This window comes from Takifugu flavidus, chromosome 5, assembly GCF_003711565.1.
Source record: "Takifugu flavidus isolate HTHZ2018 chromosome 5, ASM371156v2, whole genome shotgun sequence".
NCBI classification, from domain to species: Eukaryota; Metazoa; Chordata; class Actinopteri; order Tetraodontiformes; family Tetraodontidae; genus Takifugu; species Takifugu flavidus.
The window spans coordinates 5,035,922-5,062,581 of NC_079524.1; the positions used below are offsets into that span (position 1 = coordinate 5,035,922).

The following is a 26,660-nucleotide window of genomic DNA, read 5'->3' on the forward strand; positions in this document are numbered from 1 at the left end:
GCTTTCGTGAGGCTGCAGCTCACTGCAGCAACTCTTGGTTTAAAAAAAAGACACCTTAAAAGGTATTTTATGTTACTATTAAAACATTTACATAAACAAAAGGTTGTGAAATTTTCAGACACGGGGGTCATCGACCCCATCTGCAGGCCTGTAATCCAGCCAGGATTTTGCTCCTTCCAGGTAGGCGACTGCTTTCAAAGAGTGGGGTTCCAGGTGAAAGCTGCTGGATGGAAAACACAGTTGGATTATGGGCCTGGCTGGACGAGGCTGCTTAGCGTGCAGCGGCTCCCAAATGAACGAGGATGATCGATATTATCACTAGAAATACAGGCAAAATATTCCTGGGATGTTGGAACAAAACAGACTGACGATGTTGAAGGAAACAGATCTTTACTTTTCACACCACCAAAAGTAACAGATTTTTAAATCACTTTTTATATAAAGTTCATTCCCATGACACCCTGCTGGCAGCAAATATAGAATTTACTATATTTTGTTTTTATAAAATTAGAAATTTCTTCTAGAGATATGTACACAAATATATGGTAGATATATACAGGTACACAGAAACAGTCCACATCGAGAACCAGTCCTGCTAGCTATCTGTCTGGACATCACATTGCAAAGTAACACCCTTTCTTTCAAACACTTTAACACAGTAAATTCACAAGATAAAGGGGATCAGGGCCTTGCTTAAAGGCACATTGGCAGTAGTTCATCTGCAAGTCTTAATATTAATACTGTCAGTAATCTAATGCTCTCTCCACCCTCCCAAACCCACCCTGATAGATAACACACTGACTTCAGGGCCCTTTTCTGAGATCCTTTCCATCATTTGGGCTGGTCTGCGGCGAACGTAAGGTGTATTATCACAAGTGATGCTGCTGTTGGATTCAGATACACAATATAAATACAACTGAATTGACAAGCGGGCGCGCAACACGCCAACACCTGACGCGGTGGGCGAGATGGCTTTAGTCTGTGAGCTCAAACAGCTAAAGTGACTCCAATGAAGACAAGCGCGGCACTTCGGGTGACTCTGCCTAAAATTCCTTGTTTTCCCTGAACAGGTCGATGCTCAGAGCGAGCTCCTTGAAAGAAGGACGCAGGAAGGGATCCTTGTCCCAGCACTGCTCCATAATCTCGTGCATCTGAAAGAAAGAAAAAGGCATGAAACACAAACACCCACGTTGTTCTGACTAAAACCAAGACAGGAAGAGCATTAAAAGGTTTGTTTCCCAGTTTAGAATACGCTGATGCTGTCTTCTACAAACTGCTAAAAATAACTGCACTGAATCCTGGTCAGCACCAGACAGTCACATGCACGACGACAAAGATGGTGGCTGTCCTCACCTCCGTGGGACACCCCAGAGGTGGAGGCAGCCGGCTGCCAGACTTCAGGAGTTCAATGAGGTGATAAACAATCAACTGTCCCTGCTTGTCATTTCCCATCATGGACATAAAGACCTGGAAAAACAGAGTGAATGTGGACATGAAGAGGATCTGCACTGTTCGTTAAACACCAAGAGTCTCAGTTAAAATGGGTTTTGTCGACTGCTCGGGGGCTAGAAATGACGCTGCCCGTGCACCGGTGTGTGCTGGCACGTACTGTGGGAGGGCTGCTGTTCCTGTCGCTGTGGGTGAAGAGCTCATAGAGCACCACCCCAAAGCTCCAGACGTCCGAAGCCACCGAGAACTTGCTCTCAGTCAAAGACTCGGGCGCGTACCTGCAACAATGGTGCACGCTGGTGAGCAAAGGTGGCCACGAAGGGCGATGGAGAAATACCAAAAACCCAAAAGCTCTGACCAGAATATGGGGCTCTCTCCCGGCTCCTTCACCATGTAGTACTCTTTATCTTGAGGCAGGACTTTGGTGAGGCCAAAATCTCCGATCTTCACCCTCGACTCGCTCTCCACGAGAATATTCCGCGTTGCCAGGTCTCTGTGAATGTAGCGCTTGGTGGACAGGTACTCCATTCCCTGCCGGGACACAGAGGGGAGGAAATGTGGCGCTGTGCTTCTTAAAAACAACTTCACACACTGGGTCGAAGGAAGTACCTTGCAGATCTGGGAAGAGTAATGCACGAGCTTTTTATGGTCGATCCTCTCCCTGTTTTTCATGAGGTAGTCTCGCAGACTTCCGAAGGGAAGATATTCCATTATGAGACGCAGATTCCGTCGACCTGGGATGTTGAAAATGTTCATGGAAGTTTTTTTGCTTTATTAAGGCTCCGGTTAATGCAACTGAGGCTGCAGTTGCCAGAATTCCAGCTTTTCTCAGGCAACCTTCCCGGAAACACTGACAATGTTGACGGGACGTGAACTGTACCTGCGCTGTAGCAGACGCCTTTGTACTTGACGATGTTCTCGTGCTGCAGAGATTTCAGGATCTCGATTTCTCGCTCAAAGTCTCGGATGTGCTCCGCCGTTCCGTGCTGCAGTTTCTTCACGGCCACGACCTCGCCGGTGTTGTCCTGAAGCGGATCGTATCGGCACATCTCCACGCTGCCAAAGTTCCCCTTTGAGAGAGGGCGGACATCACATTTAGAACATCTTTTGGTGTTTTGAGTGAAAAAATAAACAATATGGACAACTGATCTATATTCATGCAAACCGGATGAGTAAAGTAAAGATTAAAAGCTCCCTTGCTGCGTTGGTACCTTGCCCAGCTGCTGTAGGAATATGAGGTGTCTCTCCTCGAACTGGGCCGGCTCCTGACTATCGAACCCTCCCGATGACCAGCCCGCGCCCACTGTCCTGTTTGGCAGGATGTCGCTGTCTACAATCAGTTCGTAGTCTGGGGAAAAACAAGCACAAATTCAGGCACTTTCACAGATAGGAAATTAATTACATCCACATTTATGGAGAGAAGATTCACCTAAAAAAATGGAACAGTCCCTAAAATCTCATCTGCTATGCAATTAATAAGTTCAATGACTTGTTTAGCCATCTTTCAAAGGATCAGAGTTCTGAAGAATCCTCAGATTTCCTTGCATAATTCCAAACGGTAGCTGGTAATGACATGAGGAGACCCTGATAAAGGTGTCTGATGTGTGGGTGGTCCCTACATTGGGGACTGAGCACCTGAACCAACCTGGCGTGAAGAGGCTGTGGAGGTCACGGATAACGGCACGAAACGTGGGCCTGAATGTCGGTTCGTAGTCCATGCAGCTGGTTATTAAATTTGCCAGTTCGATCCACTTTGGAGCTGGAAGCTGGTACTGGTCCTCATAGAAGAGGATTTTCTGTAAGAATTAGTAAAGACATAATGTACAGAGAGGTGAGCTCAATCAATCAACATTTAACGCTCCCATGTTAGATGTCAGTCAAAGCACTACTTATATTTAAAAAGGGAATTTTCTTCTACTTTAAACGACCAACCTGCTAAATAACAGCCTCAATGCTGATTGTGTTAATAATAAATACAGCAGCCCTACCTTAGTGTTGTCCAGTGATGCTAAAGGCTTCTCTCCACCACTGCAGATCTCCCAAAGTGTCGTGCCAAAGCTCCATTTGTCTGCTGCCAGGCTCAGGTTGGCAGGATCAGTGAGACACTCAGGAGGTACCCAGGGGATCCTCTCCACCAGGACTGGTAACAAAAAAAATAAACCCCAGTTGGTTTGAAAGAGGAATAGAGAACTGCACTTTGGGTGGAACTCGCACTCACTCTCTTTGGGCAGGACAGTAATGCTGATGCCAGGGTCGCTCAGTTTGATGAAGGGAGGGTTTCCAGCCTTCCAGTCATCCTCTCTGATCAGGAGAACGTTTTTAGCACACACGTTGCCATGGACAAGATGCTTCTCCTCCTGTGGAACATCGAAACAAAACATTTGTATATATTAAAAGTGACTTCCTGAAACTGGCGAATATAGGTCCCTACCAGGAAGTTCATGGCCTGAGCGAGCTGCTTAGCCACCTCCAGCTTCCAAAGGATGTTTACAGAGTTCTTGTTCTTCTTCAGGTAGGTGTCCAGGGAGCCAAATTTTACAAACTCCTGCACCATTATATCTGAAATAATAAAAAGATTTAGCCCAACGTGTCAAATGTAGGCTTAATTCCATCATACGTAAGAATAAAATCAAAAACATTCTAATTTTATGCCCATTTATAATCATTTCCCCAGCCTTGGCTCCATTTGGCTTTAAACTGCACTTGTGTCGTCTTCCTCTCAAATTCCTACAATGGAGGCACCTTCACCAAAGCCTCTGGTGTTTCTTACATGTATGTCACAAACATTTCCTGCCTGTTGATGGCCGTCCAGCCGGTGGGATTATCTACCTGCACGCAGTCATTAGTGAGTGTCAGTTTTGGACATGCAGCGTGTCTGGTCTGGCTTAACAGATGGCTGCATTGGCAAGAGAATCAGAATCATGACACGAAATGGCACGAAAGGTGAAGGTGATTGTGGGGGAGGGTACAGTAATCCCACTATATATAACCCACTACGCCAATTGTGAAGCTCACAGGGAAGCGTCTTGACATTAGCGATTGACTTACTTTCCTCTCCGCAGACACAGACGCCATAGTTAAGGATCAGGTGTTTATAGGACAACTGTGTCATCATGCTGGCAGCTTCGAAGAAAGACTGAAACACAAGACAGTTAGGTTTGCACTTATGTCCTTTCAGAGGTAAACCAGGTGGCAACCATGGTTCTATCAGCTCATATTTAAGGATCTCCGTCAGTCTGTGACGTAAAAAGAGACTTAATTTTCTCAGAAATAAATAAAAGCCCGCAGAAGTAAAAGATATGGGAAATGCTAAAGCTATTAAGAGTATTAAAGGACTTTTCATGATATATAGCACATCATATGATATTCTTATACATCTCCTGCAACTCTTCCAGTCCGTAAAACACAACCAAGGCAATCTATTCTTTTTTTGATGCAGGAAGCGAGTTGTGGAGGTATAGAAGGGCGTCACACTTCGACCACTGACCTCTGAGTAGTTCCGGTGGGCCTGGTCAAGGACCTTCATGACTACTTCGGTCTGATGCATGAGGCCGTAATCTCCCAGCTCTTTCCGGATCCCTTTGAAGATTTTGGTAAAAGTCCCTTGACCCAAGCTTTCATTCTGAAAGCGAGGCCACAGTCAGCGTTTCTAGACCCTAAACACTCGGCGCTGCACTTTGATTCATGAGAATTGTGAGAGAAACGCTTACAAATTCAAGATCTTCTTTCCTGATTTTGTGAAACACCATCTGACTGATGTTGTGTCTGTTGGTTGATGGCGACAGAGGCACGTCGGGGCCCTTGTTGCTCCTGCATACAAGGAGGCAAGACCTTTCTGGGGAGGGAGAGGGTCGCGTAAGAACTACTAAGGTATGCAGTTCTGACTGGTTCTAGGGCCCCTTAATGTGGAAGTGAATCTGTGAGAGTCATTTTCCTATCTTAGCCCTGTTCCTGTTTCGACAGCAGAGACAGTTGTCCCACACTTGTTGGTCATGTTGTAACCAAGCCACAAATATTTTGTCCCTCTGTGTCCCAATCACTGGCGTGAGCACTGACTTTATTTGAAGACCAGATAAAAAGAAGAAGCTACCAAAAAACCAATCAAGGGTAAATCCAACGGACGTTACCTTTGGCTTTAGGAGGACAGCACTTGCTGAACTGAAAAACAACACTGTCGGAGCGAACGGTTTCATTTTGGTAACAGCCGAGGAGCTCGTGCAGGCTGCTGAAGTTTCTTTTGGTTCCACTGAGATTAAACTTCCCGCCGTCAGTCCTGGTTATCTGGCAATGCTTGAATTCTACAACGTCATACACCTGTAACGCACAAAGAGGAGGTTTGACATGAAGAAAGAGATGCTTGAATAGCCAGTTAGCAACAGCCAAATGCTACCTACCTCCACAGGAAACGTCAGGAAATACTTATTGAAGTCTTTAGGGCTACACCGCAAAATAAACAACCCCTGCTTGTTTCCGCACTTCTGAAGTCGATTGATTGCAAACTCCAGCCTGCAGAACAAAGAACAAACATTCATTCAGTCATTCTGTGCAATAACCATAACCATGTGCATATCTACATATTTAAATATATTTGTATTTCCAGTCCTTTAGATTATTTTATATTTTTCTACAGCTCTCAGGGTGTTTATTTCTTTTTCTTTCCTATTTTCCAGTCTATTTCTGCTTAAGGTTATTAGTGCTGTGTGTGTAATTGCAACAGCAGTTTCCCTGAGGGAACCTCCCAAATGGATTAAAATGGTCCATTCTACTCTATTTAAAAGGTTTTGTATTAACCGTTGAGGCAAACACACAAACACCGTTTCAAAGGCTGAAGGAGGATTTAAAAATGGTTCGACGTAAACGGGTTTCTCTCGTTTTCAAAGAAGATGCATCAGACAGGTGAGGCAGTGAAATCACAGCTGATTTAGCAAAATGGAGCCTGTTATTACGACACAAACCGAACATAGACGGAAAAAAACGCATTCCTCCACTTACGAAATGGGGCCGTGGCAATGAGACGTGATGGCCTCCACGAGCCTCGGAGGAGCCACTTCTTTACAGAGATAGTGGTGAGCATCTGTGGTCAGCCGATAATAGCCATCAATGAGGGACACGAAGGAGAGCGCTTCAGAGAGGCTGGGGAACTCCAGCTCCTGAGAGTGAAGACAAGTATCCAGAAAGGTTCTTAATTACATCCATTTAAAGAGGCCAAAATGCCTGCACCAGATTTTTCTACTATGTATCATAACTGGGCTGTTCCTTCTTTTTAAACTGCTGCCGTGGTAACAAGGAGAGTTCTTCAATTACCACGTTCTTGCCGTCTTGTTTGTTGATGGTGACCACTCGGCTCTCTGTAGCTCCCTCTTTGCTGGCCTGTTTGATGCTGATGTCAGTGACATCAGGGAAATCACAGAAGCTCTGCAGCTCCTGAACAGGCAGGAGATAAAAGAACCCCCATCATCCACAGTGGCGTCTCCCAGAAGGGACCAAAGAAAGTAAAGGCAACACCCCCCCCCAAAAAAAAACGTTACCAACCTCATCTGAATCTTTTAATTTCTCTCGACACCACTGGATGCCGCTGTCGGCTGCGACCAGTACGATGAGCTGGCCTTTGGACTGTTCCCTGACCTGGAAGGTCTCGGTGTAGAAGGCCTTCTCCAAGGACTCCATGCTGATGAGGTACTTGAGTTTGAGGTCGCGCACTGTGGTCCGACACTGACTGAACTGCTGGATGAAGCGCTTGAAACGGAAGCGGATCCGCTTGCGTGTCAAAAAGTTGCAGTCCTGAATCTGAGCTCTCATCTCTTTTGGCAAGAAAGACTTATAGCTGTAAATAAGCAGATCAAAAACATTTCCAGAAATCAGAACGTGCAGTTTCCAGGGTTTTAACAAAGACGTGTTACATGAATACCTCATAGTGTGGTAGATATCCAGAGGTGACAGCTGACTCTCCTTGGCTGTCTGGGTCATGTCCAGCACAGCCATACCGAGACATTCTTCCTGAGATTCATGAGAACTGGGAATCTTCACTAAGCCGTTGACAAAGTCGTTCCTCCACTGCATGAAAAAGAGAAAGAGCAGAATCCACAAACGGGGTCAAAACCCAAGGTAGGACCAAAGAAGTACAATCAACAAATGAAACGATGAATTTACACAAAAATTGCGCCCTTCACCTCCTGACGTTCCTATTCTCTCGTATTTAATCCGGTTCGCTCATAGAAACCTGGTCCGACAGCAGCTAGAATGGAGACGTGGCCAATCGGCCCATCCAGGTTCAAGAGAGGACATGTGTGACGTCACCATCATTTTTGCTGGTTAGTCGCCACTAGTGCTCTAATACCCGACCTTACCCAGGCCAATAGCTGCCCATTACGCAAGCCTGTGTTAGAGGAAGATTCTTTTGGGCTGCGCAGATCATGGGATGCTGGAAATGGACTGGCAAACTTCATCAAATTGGTTTCAAAGCCTGGTGCTTTTTATGGAATGTTTGATTGGGACCAGACTTTGACACAAACAGCAAGTAATATCCCTGACAAGCTAGCAAGAGTGTGTTTGAAACTCATAACACCCTTCGTACAGATGCGATGAATGCCGGTCTGGAACGGCAACACGGTGGCAGAGAAACAGGGACCTCATCTCCACGCCACCCGCTACCACATGGCCACTCGCAATTATAGCTGTTCCTGAGCCATGTGCACAGCTTTCCATGAGCATAAACCCTCATAATCCTAAAGTTCAAACCAAGTTCAGCTGAACGCATGTTACGCTCTGCTGTTACCTTGTTTCACCCATCAGACACACCCCCTGTGCCCTGTTTGTGCTTTTTGCCTTTCCAAGTGGGGAAAAAAAGCACATCAAGGTTGAGCAAGTAAAATAAAAATGCCAGTAAAACTAAAAATGTACCAGAAAAATAAACAGAATTTATCTAACTTGTTTTATTTATGCAATCAAAGTGCATAGATAAATGTCATTTACATTGTCCAATATTTACAGAACCTCACAAACGGATGTGGGAACCATTTAAGGGGAAAAATATATCTTTAAATCAAAGTTCTCACCTGAGAGAAAAGGTATGACATTACGTAGTCATCAAAAACAGGGCTCTCGGACCCCTTGGCCACCCCATATCGATATGCTCGGGATGCCCCCCCGCTGTACCACCTCGGGAAATAGTACCTGATTTAAAGCAACAACAAAGACAAAAATACATTAAACTATTATCTGGAAAACAAAGCTGCTAACAGAGAGCAAAGATGCTACCTTATTCTGAAAAACACGTCTTCTGAAGCCAATTCATCGAGCTGGAATGTATGATTGGGTGAAAACCATAAGCAGTCTCGCTCTCGGAAAAGACCGAAAAGACTGAAATACAGTGGCGAGATACCTGGAGCAAACACAGAAACAGCCCGTTAGATTTGACACAAATGCTGGGAGCAACATCTCGTTTCACGTGGAGGAAAGGCTGAATCGGATTCGTGTAGGTGCGGCGTTTCCACCACCCACATAGGTGAGCAAAAGGTGGATTAAGATTCCCTAAAATGTCAGCCGTGTTTGGTTTACCATCAAACACTTGACAGAAGTTTCCAACAATATGCATGCCAGATCACACCCCCGCCTCCTCCTCACAAGGTCCTGCTTTGTCTTACACTTGCAACACATACTTAAGGTTCAAGAAAATAAGTACCACGTATTAAAAAAGTGCCAAAATGTCTGGAAAAATTGTTTTTTTCCATGGTAAATTTCACAGGAGCCTCTTGATTCCTTTATCTGAAGACCTCTGCCCTGAGCTAAAGCAAAACAAACATGAATGGGAGTGCACGATGAGGGCCCGCACGGCTTCAGTACTCACTGCACGCCTTGGCCGCGTCTATGCACAGCTCCTCGGCAACGTAGTTCCCAGGTGGGTAGCTGAGGAAGCTGGAATCTGTCGCTCCGTGGCCGCTGGGGTAGAAGTGAAGCCTCAGCACGCCGGCAGTCGGCCCGGCCTCCTGAGAGTCCCGCTGGGCAGTTCCGTTTTGGTGCACCGCAGGGCACGTGTCAGCCAGAGTTTCCATGGCTGCCACAGAGGCCATCAATGCAACGCAGCCTTTAAATCGATTAAAAGCGAGCGGTTAGTAAACATGTTTTATGGTTCTTGAACTAAAGTGTGATGCATCATCTTCGGCTGAAAGAACCGTTTATGCAATAGTTGCATAAACTGTTATCTGACTCAAATATTACATAAAGCTGCGACGCAGAGAAATGACAGTCTGGACGGAGGTCGTTAAATCTGGAACGGTCATTTAAAGAAGAGAGTCTATAATACAGGTTTGGGCTTAAAACAAAACGTAACTTGGTTCAGGCTGCATTGAAATTCCCATTGTGATCCTGCTGAGATACAGAGCGCGTCTGACATGAATTAGACCGGAACATCTCTCATCTAACAAACCAACGCACTGGATTATAGAACTGAGACTTCCCCCGTGTCCAACGTACAAAGATTCTGCCGTGATCGTTTGAAAAAACAACCCCCGAGGCACTACCACAGCGCTGCTGCGTCTCTGTCAGTCTCAGCCACTGTTCTGATGCTTTCCAACCACACAAGCACGTCCAGACACATGATTAGTTTTAAAGGAACCACCATATGTTCAAAGTGTGATGATTATTAAATTGGGTGGATGAAATAGATGATTCTGAAAAAGGTCTTTGGTAAATTTAATAACGGTGCAGCAAATCAATTGAGTGCGCACAGGACCAGTGATTTTACTGTTTGTCTTTCCTTAACCCACCAGCAGCAGAAATATCAATGATTTGTCCTGCAAGAACTCAAAACGCTGCAGCCAAATACAGTTTGTCTCAATGGATCCAAACCTGCAGGCAAAAAGTTTAAAGGATAAACTGATTTTGAGAAATTGCATATGGCTAGCAGTGTTGCTAATTCTATTATTGTTAAAGAAATCAATTTTCAGCGTATTAAAAGAAAAACAGTTATATGGTAGCATCATCATCATCGTCAGGATTGCGGCAACACATTCGGCTGACGATGATTTGTAATGAGTCGGTGACTTTTCCCAGAAGAAATGAGGGAAATCCAGCAGAAGGAGGAACAAAACTACCGTAATTGCAAAACCCGATCAATCTGTGCCGTCTGGTCCCTGTACTCCTACATCCAAACAGCTGCTGTGTCTTCACGCCACAACGTTCCACCGACTTCACCAACTTTACCCGAGAACGTGCCCCTAATGTGGGTCCCATTCGCATGCACATGCACATATAAACCATCACGCGTCCTACATTTGTACTGATCCAATATCTCATGTCGGGTCCCACAGTAACACTGAAATTCCCTATCAAATTAATATCTGGCACAGAAAAGTGAAGGATAACAGTACCCAGCTGATAAAAGAGGTGACTGACATCAGCCCCGGCCGAACCTTAGAAAATCCAGATGTGAACCACTGGCAAGGGTGAGTCAATATTATCACAAACCTTCTCCATTTGTCTCCATGACTCTTATGACGATGGCACAAATGATATCACTGGATGCAGTTCTGTGATAAAAAGGATGGGTAATTCAATTTAGGCGAGGACTTTACACGTGAAGCTTCCTATTAAGGTCTAAATTTACCTCATTTCTCTAGCAAAACATAAAATAAAACAAGGTTATGCAACTGCACTGTTCACATAATCGACATCAGCTGCAAGCACTGGCGAGTCAATGAGGACCAAACTACCAAAATACACGGGGAGAGGCAATTCTATGGCCGAATTCAGCGTCCATCTGCAGCTGATGGTGTCAAGGAGCGCATTCCAAGTTAAGCTTTGCATCAAGTCCGAGGCACAAACGTCAACTTTTGAACGGGCCCTGGTGCTTCATGCTCCCGTTAGCTTCACATGAGCTCCAACTTTAGCGGAACATGGCAGTATGGCGAGTCCCATGTATGGATTCGTGAATCCGCCGCCACAAAATACAAAACAACTCAACTTCCGAAGCTGAAAGTTTGCGTTTGTGCACCAGCAGCACGAAGCCGTCAATAGATACTTACTTCGGTAGGAGCCAGTCGAGCAGACAGCTAGCTTCCTAGGCTACCTCTTTAGCCAGGACGGTCGAGAATCTGACAGCTACACCCTGCCCGATTCGTGCTATCGTTAAGTTGGACAATAAGACAAACGTCCGAGTCAATACAAATGTACTTTATCGTCCAACCATGTCGGAATGCTTCTTTTTTCCATGCTGCATTCTGCTGGTTAAGCTGCCTTAAGAGCTAGCTGCAGCTAACCCAGCCATACCTCTCTTATCTTGTCAACCTTGTAACTTCAGCTAAGGCTAAATGAAACCACGTCATTTTCCGCAATGGACTGATCCGCAACAGAAACGATCATCTCATTACGAGGCAACCGAATCACATTGTAGACAGTTCGTCAAACGAAGAGCTTTGAGTCGAGTCTGCCGAACTAGCGCTGTTAAACCTCGATAGACTGATAATCAACAAACCAGCCTCTCCCACCATGCTAATGATGCCTTCAGGTACCTTCCAAAAATAACACAACCTGAACCCAGACCTACCAATGGCAAAGATATTAAAAACCGAAGGCACAGCCAAAGCTTGATGAGTTCCCAAAACAATTGCCTATACATAAGGTCTAATATGCATTAATATCTGAAGGCCAAAATGAGCGATGGTGTAATTGTAAAGAAGTGTAAAGAATTGTGAGCAGAAGTGCTTTTGTACAGTGGTTATTTTATGACTAAAGATTTAATGTGATTTGTTCGGTTATGAATGAACCCGTAAGGAACTTTGAATTGGGGAAGCCCAAATTACGATGGCCGTGAAGGCAACAGCGTCAGGATACTGAATCCTGTTCATGATTTTAAATCAATACGTTAATATTTTTTGAGTATGGTACAGGTGTTTGATTAGTTTGAAGCCAGTTTATCTGCTGACCATATGCTCGGAGTAAACATTAACTATGGGAGCAGGGGAGACAAATGAGGCGAAGAGTAGCAACGCCAGGAAAGGTGATGGAATAAATGAGAAAGTGAGAATGAGAAGAGAGACAACAAGGGTGGTTCTGCAGATGGCCTGCAGGTTCTGCTTACTGGGACTGGAAGAGCTGTCTTTTGTAGAGTTAAGATTAGACATTTCTGTTATCGAAACTCCAGCAAACATTATCTTATTTGCCTTTTAGTTTAGGGTGAGAAAAGTTTTTTTGAATTACTAAAATAGAGTGCACACCTTTTATACGTGCACCGATACGCTTACCTGTCCAGTTTCATGTTTGTGTAAAGGTTAAGTAAGGCGCGTCAAATACCAACACTCACCACTAGATGGGGCTAAAGGTACACAAGTCCCAGTCACACGCGCAGATATTTATTGGCTCTATGCTGCCACCTGTCGGTGATAAGCCTCCACTGCCACTGTAAAGATGGTAGATCACAAAAATATTCTTTTAACAACTTTGGCCAAAAATGTGGACAACTGCGTTGCACGAATAAAAATAAAGGTCCTCACAGAGATAGAAACATAAATGTCACATCCACACCCGCATAAATCTGAAACTACGGAGCACGATTATAACAGTGCCTTTGTGACCTATCTGCCAACCAATCATAATTGAGTGATGTTTATCATGTGAGTAGTAATCTTGCTATTTTTCATATACACCTTTCACATTTTTCCTTATCTTCCTGACAGTATTATCCTTCTCTCTCTAGGATTGCTCATAAATCTTCTGTCATCCCTTGCTTTTAATCAAAAATAGTTCTCCGAAACTGCCGCAGATTTCACTTATAAATAAACAGATTTTACTTATGATGACATGACTTATAAAAGTCATGTCATCTGGGTTGGTTAACTAACTTTTAGAATGGATTTTTCATTTAATTGTCAGGTCTCTCAGATGTTCTTAAAGTGGTTCTTAAAGGTCCAGTATTGAACACTTTGAATATTGTAGTGGTACAAATAAAGACTGCAAATCTCAGATGGCATAGAACAAATTAAATTTTTCCATAACTGTTTAATAATTTTAATTTAGGGACAGTTACATCACAGAACATCAAGCTTTTATCATTATTCTACTTTGCACTAATCATCTACGAGTGTTCGTATCTAAAGCTGCGAGTCAGCCGCTGCACCTGTTTACTCCACATGGCGAATACAGGAGAGACTTCAGAAATATTCAAGGATTTATTTTTTCCATAACTGCCTGTCTGGTCTGGTTAACTGCAGAAGCACGAAGGAGCAATATTCTCGCAGTCGTGGAGGTGAATATCAAACCTCTACATCAATCCCAGGTGAACAAGAAGCATATGAAAGTTATGATACACTACAAAATGTTGGACTCTGTCTATCTGCTGTCTGGTTTTAATGAACTCGATGTTAAAAATAACGTACGTGCTGACAGTTTGTTTACATCCAGACAAAGAGATGAGATTACATCTGCCTCTTTTCCTCACAGGTTTTTCCTTTTGTCACACTTCTGTCACTGCGACGTTTTGTGGGAAGAAGCCAGAACTGGGAACCAAAGTCAAGAAGGGGCGGAGAGCCTCCTCTACATCTGAATGTGACACCATTTACATTAAATTAGAATCATTATGTTCACGGAAACAGTGAGAGAAAAGTGCAGAAACATTGGCTTTCGAGTGCGGTGAAGTAGTCATTTATAATCAGAACTGACTCAGAAGAAAAACAGGAACTTGTTGCCTGGTTACTCTCATCCGTATGTCTGTCATTTATATGTTCACACCACATCTGCCCCACTAGATTCCACATTAGTGTGTGTTTGCACGTTACCGTGTGGCCGTGCGCTGACACGATACACACATGCCCGCTGCCAGAACGTGTCCTGCAGCAAGAAATCTGGACTTGGGAAAGCGTCCGCTGAGCTGTCGATAGGTGACATGAGCCAAATCGGGCGTGCGGTCTGACACTACGTGTGTTCGCCTGAAGCGGCGCCAGAACCTGCTCGAGGGTGCTGACAAAGAAAAAAACCAAGCGACTTTGAACTGTTTGAAACAAGAAACAAGCGCCAGAATCTGTCCAGAGTGCAGAAAACGGCAAAGAAACCAGCAGCAGAAAAGACTTTGAGACACCTGTTCATGCACAGTTTGTCACTCCTTCATTAATCGTGTGTCAAAATCCAACAATTAATATGCAAATCTGTAGATTGAGGTCAGAGTTATGAGGGTTGCCAGCGGTGGGAGGCTGTGTGGAACTCATGCATATTTATTTCCTCTATCTCCACCCTTCATTCTCCACCTTTCTTAGCATTTCTCATCCTCTGCTCCTTCATCACACATGGGGCGTTCGCACACGGCTCTCCTTCACTCCTCCTCATGCCCGTCTTTGCTTCCGTCCCTCCTCATCTCATCTTCCACTCCCCCCCGACTTCCTCTCGCGTCTCCCCGGCAGCATCCTTCTCTGCTCCCATCTGCCTGCGCTGATGGAACGAGGCGTCTACCCTCACTCCAAAAACCAGCGCCAGCGCTGAGAAACAGTTTATCTTTTCATAAAGACTCCGGATCTGTCCATTGATAGCGTGTGGAAATTCAGTGGTAATGAAACAAACAAACAATAATAATACCAAAATAAAACCCTCAATAGAAGTCTATCCATCTATTTATTGATCTTGTTAGCTTAGTTGCTAATTGGCCACAGACAATTGCTTGCTCGTTCACGCTCTCCCTGCTCTATTTTCTTCCTTTTTTACTTCATTGTACTTTTTATTTTGTTCCCCAGTGCTTATATGATCTCAACTCTAGCAAGAACACTGTGGTTTTAACCAGGAAATTAACAGATCCATTATAACCGATGTTGTAGCATTGCCACGATCAATGAGGGTAACTAAATGTAAAAATGTCTAAAAAGTATTTAAAGTGGTTTGAGCTGAAGAATCTTTATATTGAAGTGTTGGCAGTGATGCAGGTGCTTATACCTTCAGTTCTATTCAGCTTGATCCTTAAAGCCTTTGTTTCAATCAAAACATCTGATCATTTTAAAAGCAACGGTGGCAGGAGAAACTTCCTTTTAGTTGGAAGAAAACCTTGAGCAGGTGGAGAGAAAGTCATCAGCAGTCTAGAAATGTCTTAGCTTACGCTCCAATTTTAGCTTTATTCTCGCTAGTTTGTTGCCACAGGCAACTGTTGCCTCTGATGACGTGACGAAAGGATCCATAACAGAGGTTTGAACGTCCCTGCGGGGCTCATGGAACCCAAAAAGCGGCTACTTCATTTCCACTGGGTGGCCATCTTGCTTGTGAGCCAGGGTTTGTGTTTCTTAAGTGCTACATGTGTAAAACAGCTCAGTAATGAGTTTTAGCGAGCTCATTGAGCAGCTGTTGTGAGTAATTACAGTTCAATCTCAGAGAGGAGAGTTTCTGTGAATATTCACACTTTGATCAATTCAGCCGGCCCGTCATCTCATGCCCTCTCGTTTCAGTCCCCCCCCTCTTCATTCATCTGTCCCTCCCTCCCTCCTCCTCCTCCTCTCTTCTTCTGCCTCTTGCTACTCCTGAAAGGAGCAGGACCAGTCTGCATTTGGACCGAGCAGACATTCTCTTTTCTCCGACTGCTTCTCTCTCTTCATCCTTGCTGTGGGGGTCTCGATGCTGGTTTAAGGTATTATTCTACATTACAACGTTACACAGGGTGATCACAACTTGACACAAATCTAGAGCTAATAGAGCTGCTGAATAAGCTGCTCCCTGCTGCTGCCCTCCGTTTCTTCTCCATGTTTGTCGTTTTCCACCCTAATCGCTACCACATCACTTCCGTTTTCACATGCACAGATGGAAAGAACCAAATAATAGTCCACGTGCACGACGGCATCCGGCTTTTGGAGAGAAATCCAAGTATGGAAATCTACGTTCTCATAATTAGATTACTGCTGATACCTAAAAGAACATATTACATTAGGTGTTTACACAAATAGCCTGATTAAGATCGGATAACGATCGGATTTTTATGGCCATTTAAAAATCCCAAGGCCACAGACTGAAGTTGTTCCACAATAGAAGAAACATGGTGGACACTTGTGCTGACAGATGACTGGAACAAGACATCCAACCAGTATCGGAGCCCCAGTTCTAATCAGGGGAGGCAGGAACAGCATTCAGCTGCAATCACAGACAGTTGCATATATGTGAGCAAACCATCTTTTTGGTCCCAGGTTTGTTTTTTTTAAAGTCAGAAAGGTGACAAACAGACACAACATTTCCCAGAATTATCTGGAACAAACTTTTGTATGGATTGACAGGTCGACGTGGGCTTAAAAGCATTTAACGTGTAAAATTGTTCCGGCTACGCGTGAAACCTTGTGGCTGCTGCTAACGGAAGACTGTAATTTACAGACTGGATGAATAATTGTGCACCGAAGAGTTCAGGTTGCATCAATGACCGCAGGGCCGTCAATCTTCGAATTTTCCGAAGGCAGGAACACACTTCCCACATGGGTGAGGGTACCAAACATCTGTCACTGTTTTGCTTGAAGTCACATCTGCACGCTTCAAACTGGGAACAATACAGCTGAGCTTTCAGAAAATAAACCAGTTTCATAATTACCTCGTGGCTGTTGATGTAAACAGACTTCACAGCTTGGAGTGAGGAGTCGCGGCGCTCCTCTCAGAAGAGCGGGGATACATCAGGTTCTCTTCTGTTGCGGTGCCCTTCACAGTGCAATCGCATTCTTATTATTCCCATTTTCCATTCTGCAAATGGCACATTTGATGTACAAACAGGGGAGAATTCTGAGTATGAGAAAAATAATGCTTATAATAATGACAGGCCTAAGGTATATTTTTGTACAAACCCTTACCTCAATCTTTGGATTTTTGAACAAGGCATTAAATTAATGAATAAATTAACCAAAAAAAGCTCTGTAGAATGCTGTGCAAATGTAAACATACCATGTTTAAGATTCACACAAGATGATTGATTTGCATCAAAAGTATATTTAGTTGTGAAAAGAAGTCGGATTCAAGTTAGTCTTTGGAGAACTTATTTAGCTTCTTAAATGAGCTGGTTATCATTTAAAACAGTTTGACTTCCTCCATGTTTTATTCCAAGAACCCTACAACCACATCACTTTCAAACTAATAAATTGTGCACAGGCGAACAGATACCCTCAGGTAACAGGTCACCAATGCATGCTAAATCATACCTGAAGCCTCCGTGTAACGTGTGTTGGAGGGTATATAAACAAAGCTGAGCCAATTTCTTCACCTTCCTGCATTTGTTTTCCGAAGGGACTCAAGCTCAAACCTTCTGGTATCACGCTCTCCTCTTGAATTTCCCATCCTGATCGCTCATCACTCCGCATTCGCTCCCCCCTCTGTAGCCCCCTTGTCCTGTCACACCGCCTGCTAATTCAGCAGCTCTCCGGTTGCATTTTTTCTCCATCTGTTCATAAGAAAAGTAATAAAGCCAAAGCTGTTCAACAAGACGAGGAACCGGGCAGGAACACACTGCAGGCTTTAAACTGGATCCAGGTGTAATGCCGAACTACCGCGCCTTTGGGCTTAGCAAACAAACAAGAGAATAAACTGAGGGGTTTTTGTGTCTGCCTTCACTACCTTGACATTATGTGAGTAAACAACCACAGCTGGCAGTTCTTCTGTTTTGTGGCTGCAGTCACTTTATGCCCTATTTTTCCCGTGATTAGCTGCACTGAAGTTTTCACAAGACAAAGCTTTATTCCAGCCCTGAGCTTCGAGTACGCGTCACAAAGTGTTTTGTGCATTGTGTTTAATCGGAATATGTCAACACGTTGGCCTTGCTTAGCCATGGTTGTTTGTGGTCTATGGTCCTTGGCTCAACCCTAAATGAAACGGAAATGTGTGTCTCGTTGCTGCAACAACCCACTCGCTGCAGTTCGAAAGGCAGAGAGAGAGAGAAATGTGAAGGAGAAAGCTCAATCCCATCGTTTGTATATGCATGTGGACGCCTTAGCTCGATTAAAATTGGGGTAGAGAACTCTGAATGAAGTCACAATAACAGCCCCAGGTCGCTCAGTTTTGACCTCATGTCCGAGAGCATGTGCACAGCGAGCAGACCCGCACGATCGACCAGGAAGCAGAAGCGTCCCATCGAGTTGCTTCCAAACAGTCGGCTGTGGGTTGCAACCGGTAGGAACCTAGCCAACCATGGCAAAGTATTTTTGGAACAACCGCCATGATTTTTTATCGAGAACATAGAAACAGTAACCAAGAACTGACAAAGAAAATCTCCCAGGGTATGGGGGGGTTAAATGTCCTCACTTCCCACCAATGTCCTCACTTTGTAGAGTGCAGAATGTGGTACTCGATATGTAACAAATACAAACACACACACACACACACACACAAACACAAAATCATTCAATTACACTTAGCTTGCTGTATCGATTGGCATCCTTGTGTGTGTGCTTGCATTAGGCCTGTATAGTGAATATTACAGGTAATTGAATGTTACAGAGTAGATTGACTGTCTGTGGGCGGGGGTTGGGGGGTTGCGGGGGTGGGGATGAGTGAACCTTTATAGTGAAGAAACAGAGGTAATCTGTGTAAGTGCTGCTACACTCTGAAACCTTTAAAAGTCTTTTCTGAATAGGCTCTAAGCGAGTGTGTGTGTGTCTCTGTGTGTGTGTGGGAAATAGAGGGCGAGAGATTGAGAGATAGAGATGTCTGTTGCTGGGATGCCCTATTAAAGATGTTTTACATCATCACCTAAAGTTGGACTTCATACCGAACGTTTGTGTTCATGTTTTGTATTTTTCAGACTTTAAAAAACATCCACACTCGACAGTGTTTATTCACCAGGGAAACTCTTGCAGTTTTAATCAGGGATTAACTGCTGAAGCACCGGCCGATGTGCCAAAGAAACAGTGACCGCACATATATTTTGTCTGAACCTGCCTTATTTATTAATATGTTTCCCTCCTGGGGGTGGGGTGGGGTGGGGGTATATAGAAGGGTGAGACTGTGACATGGAGCACATCTACAACGGCGCCCCTGGCCGTGCTTCAGGCGGCTCATTAATGTGCTATATAATCCAGGGCTGTCCAATGATTAAAATATAGACAACAAATTATTCAGCATTAATCACAGTCAAATTTTTCTTTTTATTGTTGTGGGAATGGAAAGCTAAATGAAAACAAGGGAAGCGTACCGTTAAGATTCAGCCTGGTCCAGGAAACTAATTAACAATTAACTTGAATATCAGCTGATGGATTCATTCAAAGAAAAGAAATCTGACCTTGTTTGACTAAGTAGATTTAATATTACACCTTGATCAACGCAGGCGTTGAGAGTGATTGTTGGCAATATTCGGAGCCATATTCGGACTGCGTGCGCCTCCCAGAACCAAGATTGCCTTGTTAAATGGAACAACATTACAATTTTTTAAAAATTATTTCATCAGTGTTTTCAAACATACATAATTGAATCTGGTTGAGAATGTGTTCAAAACATCAGAGAGACGTTCTGAGGGCTTCACATCACCACTCGATTGAGTGAGGGTTGAAAAATATTGAAATTAGTCATTATACAGACAATTGTAGCAATCACTTTAGTTTCCACAGTTTTTGGCTGAGTTCAACTGGTTCACCAAGCTGTGTGTGCATGTGTGTGTGTGTGTGTGTGTGTGTGTGCGCGTGTGAGTGCACGCGCGTGCGTGTGTGCATCCAGGTCACAGTGTGTCAACAATAGAGAGAGATGAGTTCCACATGAATGGTTCACCACCTCTGCAGCCTGTCTCATCCATCCATCCATCCATCCATCCATCCATCCATCCATCCATCCATCCATCCAGTCTTTCCCTCTCTCTTGAGGATCACACCTCCTCTCTCGGGTCAGCAGCTGCTGCTTATGGATGCAAACATTTAACTAACTGCGCGTGTAGAATTCCCCCACAAAGTGAAACCAGACAACTCTTAAGGGTCCGACAGCTCCTGTTAGTGCTTTTATACTGGTACCAGTATCTCCAACAGAGTGGGTCCAGAATATTTACTGCAATTGGGTTCAGCCTGTTGATGCAACATCAATAAATTTAAGGTGATTGATTTAAATGGAGATCAAATTGCCTTGTTTTATGCAAGAATTGGGTGAATCCAGGTTGATTATTTTCAAATCTTTTGTCGTTCTGCTTTTCCTCAAAAGATGCTGTTCTCTGCCCCCCCCCCCACTTACGCTTCCTCCCTTCTTTCCTCCATTTCCCACCTTTACCACGTCCACCTCTGCACCACTGTTGGTGTATTTGTTTTGTTGTTGCTCTCTCCCCATCCACTAATCTTTAGTTTAAATAGCAAATACACACATGCGTGCGCGCACACTCGCTCACAACTACACACACAGAGACATGCAAGCAAGCGTGACGCACAAACATGTGCAGTGGAGCAGAAGTAAGTAACATCCAAATACAGATAGGTGCCAACATGAAAACACACAGGAGACACACACACACACACACACACACACACACACACACACACACACACGGCGTATACCTTGCATGTACAATGCACCTTTATAGTATTTTGACCACTTGAGGGTAGTAGAGAGCTTTTACTGAGCTATATTGCAAAAACACGCACGTGCACGCACACACGCAGTGATGCACTCACTCACTGTGACCAATCACAAGCTCTTTATGTGCCCCGGCTACTGTAAAGGTTGATGAAAGACCTCGGCATTGTTTGAGAATGAAATTCGGTCTCTGAGCCGAAACACGACGCGATTGGAGGGGATGCGGATTTGTCATTTAGTTTGGAGCCTCTCTCAAGCCGGGGTGAGGGGACGAGGGTCTTTACAGAGGCCTTGCATAACCAAAACAGGTCAATTTCTGAGAGATTATTTAGCGGCTTCACGGTGGTGCGGTTTGCTTTTCAGTAGCGAGTGGTGGGAGACACGCAGGAGGTTCTGATCTCAGACTTGCGACACCGTGGGTGCACTGCAAGCACACAAAGATGAAAACAAGCGCGCAGCACTTTGGGCCTTGCTGCCACTTGATCCTACAGCAAACACAGCAGAAACCGCGGCGCTTGATTTACTTTAATCTCACCGGTGACGCGTCTGCGTTGGCAGATTTTCCAGCCTGCTGAAGTAAATCAGGCGCCTCTGAAATGTTCCAAAATAAAGTGACATTTACAGATTCACATCAGTGGAGTGTGTACCCTTGTCTAAGAAACAAATCATAAAAAAAAAACTACCATAATTTCCGGACTATAAGCCACTACTTTTTTTCTACACTTTTAACACTGCGGCTTATTCTACGGTGCGGCTTATTTATGTTTTTTTTCGTGGCGCACTATCACAACTATTGTGAATCAGTCATTTTTACGAACCCCCATCAACATGGAAAATACTAGAAGAAAAGCATATGATGCAGCTTTTAAGTTAAAAGCGATCACTCTGGTGGTTGAAGAAGGAAATTGAGCTGCGTAATCTTGGCATTACGGTAATCAATGGCGAGAAGGTGGAGACGCCCGCCTGAAGAACTGATCCAAAGCAAAAAGACGACAAAAGCTTTTAGACGTAAACATCGCAGGTGGCCCGAGCTTGAAAACATTCTGGTAGACTTAATATCCAGTGCGGCTTGTATAAGTACAAAATTGATTTTCTTTCTAAAATTAGATTATGCGGCTTATAATCAGGTGCGCTCTATGGTCCGGAAATTACGGTAAGTATCAACCAATCACAACCTCAAAGTTAAAGCACTCATGCAAAACTTTAGATGAGAATCTTCTAGATGATGTCCTTAAGCTTAAACTGAATTTCTTCGTTCCATTTATCCCCTGAACGGCACCTAATTTGTAATTCTACAGCAGCCACACACGGTGCAGCAGATTTTATGATTCATCACGCCTGCAATCTTTTAGTATACGATCAGAAAATACATCAGAGCGATTCCTGTTTTAATAATGGCCTCGCTTGGACGATAAAACAAACAGGACACACGGCAGCGCTGCATACAGAATCAATGTAAATTCCAGCAGGCCAGCAGGGACCCGCTACAGCGGCAGGAATGAGAAACTGTAATGACTGCGGGGTAACACACACTTACAGCCTGCCATTCTGCTGAGATTTGACTCTCTAAAGCTCATGGAGGAATTTCATTAGGTAGAGATTATGGGATAACTTCGGAAAGTGCATGGGCAGGTGACAGTTGTATACAAGCACACAAATGTCACCAGATGTGTGCATCTAGTGAATGCATCTTTTTTAATGTTATCAATGCTTATTGAATATTCTGCTGTGTGGGTGGACTCATTGACAAGGTTCTCCTCTCCTCCCCTCTTCCTTCTCCTCTCCTCTTCCTTCTCTCCTCTTTTCCCCTCTCCTCTCCCCTCCTGCTTCTCCTCTCCTCTATCCCCCCTCCTCTCCTCTTTCCCTCCTCTCCTCCTCTAGGTTTTCAAACAAACAAACAAGCAAAACAAACAATATAAATAAATAAATGACTTGAAAGTTCATGGTGGGAAAACCCCCTCAAATCTAGGACCATGCAGGCTGGATCCTCAGACATGGTGCATGGTTGTCCCTGAAGAACACTGTCTGCATATCGATCGGAATATGAAAGCTGGAAAGAGCAAAACTCCAGATGATCGTCTCAAATCCAACAATCACATAAATTCTAATCTAGTCAGTGCTCTGGTTACAGTTTCCTTAATTAAACCAGAGAACGACGTCACTTTGGTCTGGAAATACACCGACGAGCCCCCTCCAATAAAGAACATTTTAAAAGTTGCCCCTCAGCCCACATTTACATCAATCTAAAGCGCCCAAGGCTCCAAACTCATTTAAGTGCTGCGAAAGTTATTCCATCGAAGCAGAAAGACATAAAACAGCCGAGTAAACACAACTTCGAATCTCTCTCTTACTGCATGACTGTCAGTCGCTCTTCATCATCATAACTGCTTACAAATTCAACCATTTTTTTCTCGCCTCCCTGTGGCAATGTGCAACTTGCGAGTGATTAGTTCATTTACAACTAATCTCTTTTGCAAATGGCATCATTAAGAGTATTGTGAGTTATATCGCGTTATCTGGGCTTTGCCAAATGCCAAGATGTGGCGGATTGCTTCTGGGCCTGGACATTAAGTGGCCAAAGAAGCAATGATTCGTTTGGTCTCAGTGGATCCGTTCATGTGTTGAGGGTGAAGTAAATAAAGTTCAATTTCAAGAACTTCTGGAAAAATAATAATAAAAAAATGGTGAAATGTGGGATTGGGTCTTTTCTAATGTCCAGAAAAGTAAAAAAAAAAGAAGTTCAATTGCTACAAAAATCGATATTTTTTTTCTTGCGGTCAGTTTAAAATGTGATGTGTCAGAGAAAAGACCTTTTGTGTCCATCCACCAATCACAAAGCTAATGTTCCATGTACTGGCAATCGGGATCCAATCAGAGACCCAATCAGTCAGTCACTGGGTTGTAACACTGAAGAGGGAAAGAAGCACACACACACACACACACACACACACGCACACGCAGCAGAGTTTAGTAACTCGACAGCAGCATTACTTGAATTCATCATCCGAAACATCAGTTACATGTCGCGTCCCAAATGTGTGATCCAGACATTAACAGACGTCGAAGCCCAAGTTTGTTTTTGTTGAGTCAATATTAGAGATTTATCTTTGTGCTGTGGCGCTCCAGTGCAGAGCAGAATCATTTCTATAAATTATGGTGGTTTCCATATTTTAGACCATGCTGATGGGGCTGACACATCCGTAATGAGATAAGGAATGAATTAACTTGATTTATTTTGTAGTAGTTTGCAGAGGAGCATCGAGGAAAGCCCTGCGTGTAGCCAGAGCTAGGCTAGTTTATATTTTGTGGAGCGTGGTAAAGCCAAGGAAGGCTCATCTTTTCATGTAGATCTATATTAGAAGGTATGCTAGCAGGCTCTTTGATTGCATCCAGAAAATACAAAGGTCTTCTTCAGTAAGAGACGTTTTTCTCAGAAAATAAAAACCTTAATATAAGACCTTGAAAACGTGCCGTATTTATAATAAAAGACCAGGAGAAAAGTCTCTGAGCATAAATGGGAGTGCTTTAAATAAGAGAGGTGAGTGAGTGGGTGGGTGGGTAATGCAGTTTTGGATGATTTGATGTGTGTGAGTGTGTTCTGATCCCATCTAAGTACATTGTCTGTGCATTTATGTTTTTTGTGAATTGGGGCCACCGATTTTGACGACTTCACAAAGTCCTCCAAAATGTAGTTTTCCAGAGCTTTGCTGATGTCATTCTAGTTTTCTACTGGGTTCGACACTGATTGTCACTCATAATTCTGGTGGTTCAATCATAAAAACTTCACTGTCTGAGTTTCTTGAAGAGGCTTTAAGATTCCCTGATGAAGAATTGATGAAGCCTCTTGGATGAGGGGTGAAACATCTTCAAGAAACTCAAACAGTCCAACCACCAGGATTACCATGACCTGGATGACTGAGAACCTTCACAGACATCATCACTCATGGAACAATTGTCACTCTTGCATTAGATTTTTCTTCTAATGTGGCGTAAAGTGTTGTTGACTTGGACCTGAACGTCCCTGGCTCATTTTTCTGTCTATGAATTAAAATTTCCTTCTTTATTAAAGCAAATTTGGAATAGAATTCTACATAAAGGGTGTTGTGCTAAGTCACCACCAAATCCACTGGTGACCCCCAAATCAGTCCATGATGCCTTTTGAACAAAAGATCTTTTTTTCTTCTATTTTTCTTCAGAGCCTAATAAAGTTTTAGCCTAAAGTGCTCAAAGTGAAATGCACACATCTGGAGACAGAGGAGCTAGAAGATAAGATACCGTCTAACTGCGCAGGCTTGCAGACTGATACCCCCAATTGGATCGCCACACAGCAATCCCTGCAATCTCACACCTGAGCGAAGCAGACAGAAGTGCAGTGAAGGTACGCTTGTAAATGGAAATAGAAGACCATTTGTGGCTTGTCACTTTGCCGGCATATAACATATACATGTCTGAATAAATGCTCGAGCTGAAGCGCTGATTTGACAGCTGCTAGCGCACGCCTTTTCTTCCAAAGAAATCTAATATATCACAGTCTGACACACACTCTGAACGTAATCACAGAAACTGAAAAGGATATTTTCAATACACCGGAATGAGTCACTAAACACGTTTCTATGAGATCCTCAGGACATTTATATCTTACTTTCTTTTAGCGCAGCTCATCAGATATTGATTTCTCATTGACATTCACAAGGTTCACCTGTCTGCAGCAGGGTATAATGTTCTTGGCCTTGAGTTCTGACTTACATCACATGAGCTGGAGAGAGGGTGGGTGAGGAGATCGTTTCTGTGATCGTTTTGGACTAAATCCTTTCCCGTTTCCTCTTTTACCCTCCCTTCTCCATCTCCTCATCACTCAAACAGGCGCTAGCAGGAACCACTTGGCCATATCAAGTTCCATTTCCCTCGCAGGCCCAAGTAGGAGCCCTCGAAACTTTTTGGATGCACACTTAATGACAATTTCCTCACTGGCGCATCTCCACTTTCTTGAAATGCAGATCTGCAGTGTGTCTCAAAGAGAAACGACGCTTCCCGCTGTGCCTGGTAATTACGCTCTTGTGACTTGGCAGGAGCACGAGTGCTGAATGGCAACTGCTTCATTTAAACTGCAGCCTGTGTGAATTCAGGAGCTCTTTGTGTGTTTAAGTCAGCATGGCGACCCGAGCAGGTGAAAGTTCTGTCCTCTGGTGTTAGCTTCACCAACCTGTCTCCACATAAACATATTTGCTGCCCACTGGTTGTTTTTCTGGCATTTAACAAGATGGCATTTTCAAGTAAAACTCTTTAAATAACAAAGAAGATTTCCTCAAAAGGGGTCTTCGACAACCAAATGCTAACATTTAGAAGTTCGCAAAAGGAAAAGTTGCCTTTTTGTCCATTTTTTTTTTAACGGAAGATAGTTATAATGAAATCATCTACAAGTGCAAGAGAAATAATGACTTAATTAGTTCTCACTGTATGTAGATTATATTATATTTACATGTGCCCGATGAGTGAATGGCCAGTGACAGTAAGTTTCAGTGGGTTGGAAGTAGGGATGAGCTTGAGGTTGGATGAAGTTGTGGATTACGTGATCAGTGGATGCACTCATATTTAAGCTCAGCGCCGATACTCCCTCCTGACTTCAGGTGTTGTCATGCTTGCCAGTATGCTAATGCATTCCTGTTTCAACCCACTTCATGTTACCTTCTCTCTACCAGGTCAGAGAGAGATGTGAGGCTGGAAAAGAATTCTTAACA

The 26,660-nt window shown here is 43.8% G+C and overlaps 1 protein-coding gene and 1 long non-coding RNA gene across 2 annotated transcripts in view; both read right to left on the reverse strand.

Moving 5' to 3' along the window:
• Nucleotides 1–465: 465 nt before the first annotated feature.
• On the reverse strand, nt 466–11,944 carry jak2b (Janus kinase 2b). Its single transcript, XM_057033533.1, has 25 exons — nt 11,472–11,944; nt 10,915–10,976; nt 9,296–9,532; nt 8,707–8,830; nt 8,505–8,622; nt 7,358–7,503; nt 6,982–7,273; nt 6,754–6,873; nt 6,442–6,599; nt 5,844–5,955; nt 5,577–5,763; nt 5,160–5,284; nt 4,937–5,071; nt 4,498–4,585; nt 3,881–4,008; nt 3,668–3,806; nt 3,438–3,589; nt 3,095–3,245; nt 2,661–2,797; nt 2,330–2,519; nt 2,059–2,183; nt 1,808–1,980; nt 1,610–1,727; nt 1,354–1,467; nt 466–1,151 (listed from the first exon to the last, which is right to left on the reverse strand). Exons 2-25 carry the CDS (start codon nt 10,931–10,933, stop codon nt 1,044–1,046), a joined length of 3,396 nt encoding a protein of 1,131 aa, XP_056889513.1. The 5' UTR covers nt 10,934–10,976; nt 11,472–11,944; the 3' UTR covers nt 466–1,043.
• Nucleotides 11,945–15,920: 3,976 nt separating this feature from the next.
• LOC130526144 (uncharacterized) overlaps nt 15,921–26,660 on the reverse strand; it is a 41,331-nt gene continuing 30,591 nt past the window's right edge. Inside the window, exons 2-4 of the long non-coding RNA XR_008950664.1 lie at nt 17,684–17,821; nt 16,985–17,130; nt 15,921–16,539 (exon numbers count right to left, since the gene is read on the reverse strand). This is a non-coding gene — a long non-coding RNA (uncharacterized LOC130526144). The remainder of the gene's footprint in view (nt 16,540–16,984; nt 17,131–17,683; nt 17,822–26,660) is intronic.

Bases quoted from the DNA above. Each gene is read 5' to 3' on its own strand.
- jak2b (XM_057033533.1), bottom strand. The intron at 3,807-3,880 runs GTAGGGACCTAT...GATGTTCCACAG, and splicing joins CTCAGGCCATGAACTTCCTG to GAGGAGAAGCATCTTGTCCA. The intron at 2,184-2,329 runs GTACAGTTCACG...TCAACATCCCAG, and splicing joins AGGCGTCTGCTACAGCGCAG to GTCGACGGAATCTGCGTCTC.